Source organism: Ictalurus punctatus, chromosome 2, assembly GCF_001660625.3.
Source record: "Ictalurus punctatus breed USDA103 chromosome 2, Coco_2.0, whole genome shotgun sequence".
Lineage (NCBI taxonomy): Eukaryota > Metazoa > Chordata > Actinopteri > Siluriformes > Ictaluridae > Ictalurus > Ictalurus punctatus.
This window is the reverse complement of record NC_030417.2, coordinates 7,640,622-7,646,621: the sequence shown is the minus strand read 5'-3', so window position 1 is coordinate 7,646,621 and position 6,000 is coordinate 7,640,622. Positions and strand designations below refer to the sequence as shown.

Here is a 6,000-nt window from a genome sequence, read left to right as displayed (position 1 = left end):
ATGATATGAGGAAAAAACCTTGAGAGGAACCAGACTCATCTGGGTGACAACAAATTGTGTAATTATAAATAAATCTCTTCCATAACTGTGTGCAATATGATAAAGAATGCAACTCAGTAATCAGGAGATTCACCACAGTCTCAACAAGTCTATTCCGCTGAAATAATTAACTGACCAAAGTCTGTATGTGCAAATGTAATCCAAAACTGTCACCGCAACCACAGTCCTTAGACATCTCACCAAAACTGTTCACATCAAATGTAGTCCAATGCCATCTCCGCGGCTTCTAAGTGTCCCCAGGACGAACATATGGGGCCATCCTCAGCAACGGTGACTGGCCTCCGAGCGACGAGACCTCCAGAAGCAGGGCACCAGGACGGTCCAGGCTGGCCTGGAGAGCAGAACGGGTCTGGCCCACTGCTACCCCAGGACCAACACGAGTAGAGCTTGTGAGTGTGATGATTAGGCATTGGTATCATCCAATCCTCGCAGGTGTTGATGTCATCTGGAATCTTTGTAGAGGCTGGTTCTGAGCTGGAGCTGACACATTCAATAAATTCCCACTGAATTTCATCAGCAGTTCATTGAATTTCAGGCAGAGATGACCAGGTTCATTTGTTATTGTTTTATCATAGTTGAAAGGATTACCAGTTTATGAGATGCATTATGTGAATGCTAGGATAAAGTAATGTGTTTTTAATATTGATTTAAACTGAGAAAGTGTGTCTGAACTGTGAACATTATCAGGAAGGCTATTCCAGAGTTTAGGAGCTAAATGTGAAAAAGCTCTGTCTTCTTTAGTAGACTTTGATATCCTCTGTATTTTCAAAAGTCCAGAGTTTTGCGACCTTAAAGAGTGTGAAAGATTATAAAGTGATAAAAGATTCAAAGGAGCTTGGCCGTTTAGGGCTTTATAGGTGAGTAGCAGTATTTTATAATCAACAGGTAATCAGTGTAGACATGATAAAATTTGGGTAATGTGTTCATATTTTCGTGATCTGGTAAGAATTCTATCAGCTGCATTTTGGACTACTTGTAGCTTTTTTCTTGAGGGTGCAAAACCACCACCTAGCAGTGCATTACAATAATCTAGTCTTGAGGTCATGAATGCATGAACTAGTTTTTCTGCATCAGAAACAGATAACATGTTACATAGCTTGGCAATATTTCTACGGTGGAAGAAGGCTGTTTTTGTTACCTGGTAAATATGATTTTCATATGACCGGATTTTCATATGACCAGGTCTTTAACTGAAGTGGATGAAGTAACCGTACATCCTTTTAAATGTAGATTGTATTCTAGAAGCTTTTGTGTACAGATTTTGCTCCAAATAGCAGTATATCTGTTTTTATCAGAATTTAGTAAAAGAACATTACCTGTCATCCAGGCTTTAATGTCTTTAACACATTCAGTTAATGTGGAAAATTGAGAAATTTCATCTGGTCTTGTAGAAATGTATAGCTGAGTCATGTTCCTTAAACCATTCCTGAACAATTTTTGCAGTGTAGCAGGGCGCATTATCCTGCTGAAAGAGACCACTGCCAGTAGGGAATACCGTTGTCATGAAATTTGCCATGTATTTGGTCTGCAACAATGTTTAGGTACAGTGGTACTTGTAAGGTTGTGAACCCTGTAGAATTGTCTATGTTTCTGCATAAATATGACCTAAAATATCATCAGATTTTCACACAAGTCCTAAAAGTAGACAAAGAGAAACCAATTTAACAAAAATAAAGACAAAATTTTGTACTTGCCATTTATTTATTGAGGAAAATGATCCAATATTACATATTTGTGAGAAGCAAAAGTATGTGAACCTCTAGGATTAGCAGTTCATTCAAAGGTGAAATTAGAGTCAGGTGTTTTCAATCAATCGGATGACGATCAGGTGTGAGTGATAACCCTGTTTTATTTACAGAACAGGGATCTATCAATGTCTGATCTTCACAACACGTTTGTGGAAATGTATCATGGCATGAACCTATGAGATTTCTGAGGACCTCAGGAAAAAGAGTTGTTGATGCTCATCAGACTGGAAAAGGTTACAAAACCACATTTAAATAGTTTGGACACCAATCCACAGTCAGACAGATTGTGTACAAATGGAGGAAATTAAAGACCATTGTTACCCTCCCCAGGAGTGGGGAACAACAAAGAAGTTCAATAATGAGAACGTGGAAGCTGCAACACACCACCCAAGCACTACCTAGACAAAGCTGTCCATCAAAACGCAGCACATAAACAAGACATAGCCTGGCGAGGGAAGCTCCAGTGAGGCCAACAGTCACTCTGAAGGAGTTGCACAGTATAGTAGCTGAGAGTGGAGTGAAGGTGCACCAGACAACCATTTCAACAGATCTGCATAATTGAGGTCTGTATGAGAGGATAGCCAGAAAGAAACCGTTGCTCAAGAAGAACCACATGAAAGCATGAGAGTGACCCAGTGAATGTGTTGTTGTTGTTGTTGTTTTGCTGTGATGAGACCAAGATCGAGATATTTATTCAAGACAAGTTTCAAAGCGTTATATGTAGCACAAACATAATGCAGGCATTTCTCAGTTTTTTTCTTTTTCTTTTTAAAGATCTGCTGACAAAAAATGAAACTTGACTTAACGAGCATATTGCCTTGCAATAAAAAAAAATACTGACTGGAATAATCAGTAATCAGAAAGTGTCGAATACTTTTGCAAAGCATGGAATGTCCATGGATTGAATTTTGATATATTATATATGTGGAAATATATTTTGGAATTTTGAACACAGCCATGAACACGGACACATGGCCAGGACTTTAACCAGGGGACATCCTGGCATATTTGTTCATTTTTAGAATAGATTCTTAATGAAAGCAACTATAAATAGGATAGTATGTATTGTCTGTGCCAGACAGGCTGGTTTGAGTATTTCAGAAACTGCTGCTCTCTTGTGATTTTCACACACACCAATCTCAACAGAATGCTGTGAAAAACAAAAAACATCTATTGAGCAGCAGCAGTCAGAAACACCTTGTTGATTAGAGAGGTCAGAGGAGAATGACCAAACTGGTTTGAGCTGACAGGAAGTCTAGTAATAGTAACCCAAATATGCACTCTTTACAGCCATAGTGAGCAGAAAAGCATCTCAGCATACACAAAATGCCAAACCTTGAGGTGGATGGGCTACAACAGCAGAAGACCACATTGGATTCCACTCCTGTGAACTAAGAGCAGGAATCTGAGGCTAGTAAAACATGGCACAATATTAAATCCGCCCTGCGCACTCTGTGCACTTGACTATGCATATGAATATACGTCTTCATTCCACATTTTCTGTCCCTAATTGTGTTAAGTGCTTTAAAAACGGTGATCTAGACACTACTGGAAAACCCCTTTTTACACAAGAAAAAGAGGCGTGAACTAAATTATTTGCATAATCTCAATTTGCTGCTCAAAAAATTAACTTAAACTGGTGTGTAACACATCTCTAAATATTCATGACATTCCCTGTGTAAATATTGATGTAATTTTTTTATTTAAGTCCAGCATAATACAAATATTTATCTGTATGTGTGTCAATGATGTATATGGCTAAGTTATTTTGTATGAGGCTGCAGTCACAGCTGCATGCTCTTCCTCAAACTAAACATTTTAAGGAGCTGACTAGTCTTTACCCTGTGTGTGTGTGTGTGTGTGTGTGTGTGTGTATGGTTCTTTGTGTGTGTGTGTGTGTGTGTGTGTGTGTGTGTGTGTGTGTGTGTGTGTGTGTGTGTGTGTGTGTGATACAGTGTCACTGAGTTTGCTAGTCAGTGTGAAGTGTGTTGAGATGTTGGTTGGCTGCGTAGGACACTGTCTCATCCCAAACTCAGCCTGAGGGAAATCACTCTCTCCACACACACACACACACACACACACACACACACACACACACACACACACACACACACACAGACAGAATCATACACACACACACACACACACACACACACACACACACACACACATGCAGAATCATACACACACTCACTTTTTCCAGCAGTTCTCCAGAGGGTGTGTGTTCTTAAAGCCAACAGAGGGGTGCACATATTTTCAGCTGAGCTGGGACACACACTGAGACCTTTTGAAACATCACGTATGTGTGTGTATGTGTGTGTGTGTGTGTGTGTGTGTGTGTGTGTGTGTGTGTTTATGGCAGAATTTCCTACATGATGATGATGATGATGTTGTTGATGTACATGATGAAGTGAACTACCGTGGTCTTCACTAATACAGGAAGTGCTTCAGCCTGTGGGCCCTCAATGGTGCATTGTGGGTACTGAATGCTTTCAGCTCCAACAGAAGTGAGTGAGCTTTCACTCTGAACCAACAACAAACTGGCAACCGCTTTAATGGATCTGTTCTAAACCTATCTGTCTTCTTTCTTTCTCTCTTTCTGTCTGTCTGTCTTCTTTCTCTCTGTCTCTCTTCTTTTCTTTGTTTCTTTCTTTCTGTCTGTCTGTCTTCATTCTTTCAATCTTTCTGTCTGTCTGTATTCTTTCTTTCTCTATTTCTGTATGTCTTCTTTCTTTTTTCGTTCTGTCGGTGTTCTTTCCTTGTGTCTGTCTTATTTCTGTCTGTCTGACTTCTTTCTTTCTGTCTGTCTTCTTTCTTTCTGTCTGTCTTCTGTCTTTCTGTCTTTCTGTCTTCTTTCTGTCTTTCTTTCTATCTGTCTGTCTTCTTTCATTCTTTCTGTCTTCTTTCCTTCTTCCTTTCTTTCTTCTTTATTTCTGTATGTCTGTCTTCTTTCTTTTTTCTTTCTTTCTGTCTACTTGTCTCTGTTTCCTTCTCTTTCTGTCTTTCTCTCATCCCCCCCCCTCTCTCGCTCTTCCCTTCCATCTTGTCATCTTTATATTTTAAGAAACCCCACAGTGTGACTCACTGGTAATTGTTGGTTTTCCTGGATCATGTTTCTCCTCCTCCTCTCTGCCGTTTCTCCTGCTTTCCCCTTGCATGTTATATGTCGGTCATTTATGAATCACTACCCATCTTAGAAATGAAGTGTGTGTGTGTGTGTGTGTGTGTGTGTGTGTGTGTGTGTAGGCCACAAGGCTGTGGGAGGATGCTGGCAAGAGTAAGCACTAACAGGAAATGCCAATCATCTCACAGGAGCCAATCAGTTTACAGGACGCTGTGCTCCCATGCACTTACCTCAGGGACCACAGCTGTGCTCAGGATCATAGACACACCTTTTCAAACTGATTTTGGACTAATTTTTTCTCTCTCTCTCTCTCTCTCTCTGTGTGTGTGTGTGTGTGTGTGTGTGTGTGTGTGTGTGCGTTGATTGTGTTGTCATACAATAACACAATCAACACTGACTCCATGGAAATGTGTGTGTGTGTGCGTGTTCTGATTTATGTATACGGTCTCTTGGGCTCCAAGTCGCTCCAGCTGCCATGCATTGTTCTTTCTACTAAAGAGAGAGAAAAGCAAGAAAGACAGGGAGGGGGAGAAAAAGAGAGAGAGAGAGGGAGGAAGCAATGGATGGAGACAGACAGACGAAGAGAGGAGGGAGCTTTGAAGAGAGGAAGGGCAGGAGGGAGAGGGAGAGAGACAGAGAGAGAGAGGGAGAGAGTAGCTCTAGCGGTTTATGGTAGGACTTGGAGTGAACAGAAGACTCTTTCAGTGCGTGTACGTTGTGCTGGTGAGTAACACGTCTTTAAAACTTCAGTTAACTTTTTGTGTTAAATGTTCTGTGTAACTTTTGTGTTCAACTTTTATATAAAGAAATGTTCTGTAAGAATGTCAGAGAAGACATGGCTGCAAAGATAAGAACATACAGAGCCCTGAGTGAAACATGTCACTCTGATGCCTCCTGATTGCAGAAATATAACGAGAGTGAATTATACTGAATTATTTGAACAGCGAAGCCAGAATTTATTTTATAAAATGTTGCGGGGTGTTCATAAACACGTTTTTTTTTTTTTTTAAACAGCATACTATCAAATCAGACACCTTTTCATGACGATTGTGATTGCAGGCAATTAGG

At 40.2% G+C, this 6,000-nt stretch overlaps 1 protein-coding gene across 8 annotated transcripts in view; it reads left to right on the top strand.

Moving 5' to 3' along the window:
• sash1a (SAM and SH3 domain containing 1a) overlaps positions 1-6,000 on the top strand; it is a 402,788-nt gene that overhangs the window by 306,502 nt on the left and 90,286 nt on the right. The window contains exon 1 of one of the 8 annotated variants that reach the window (XM_017493890.3): positions 5,469-5,655. The exons of the other annotated variants lie outside the window; for them this stretch is intronic. Within the exon in view, the coding sequence (XP_017349379.1) occupies positions 5,602-5,655 (54 nt within the window). The 5' untranslated portion in view covers positions 5,469-5,601. Of the gene's footprint in view, positions 1-5,468; positions 5,656-6,000 lie in introns of those variants that run through there. 8 annotated transcript variants of the gene reach the window in all.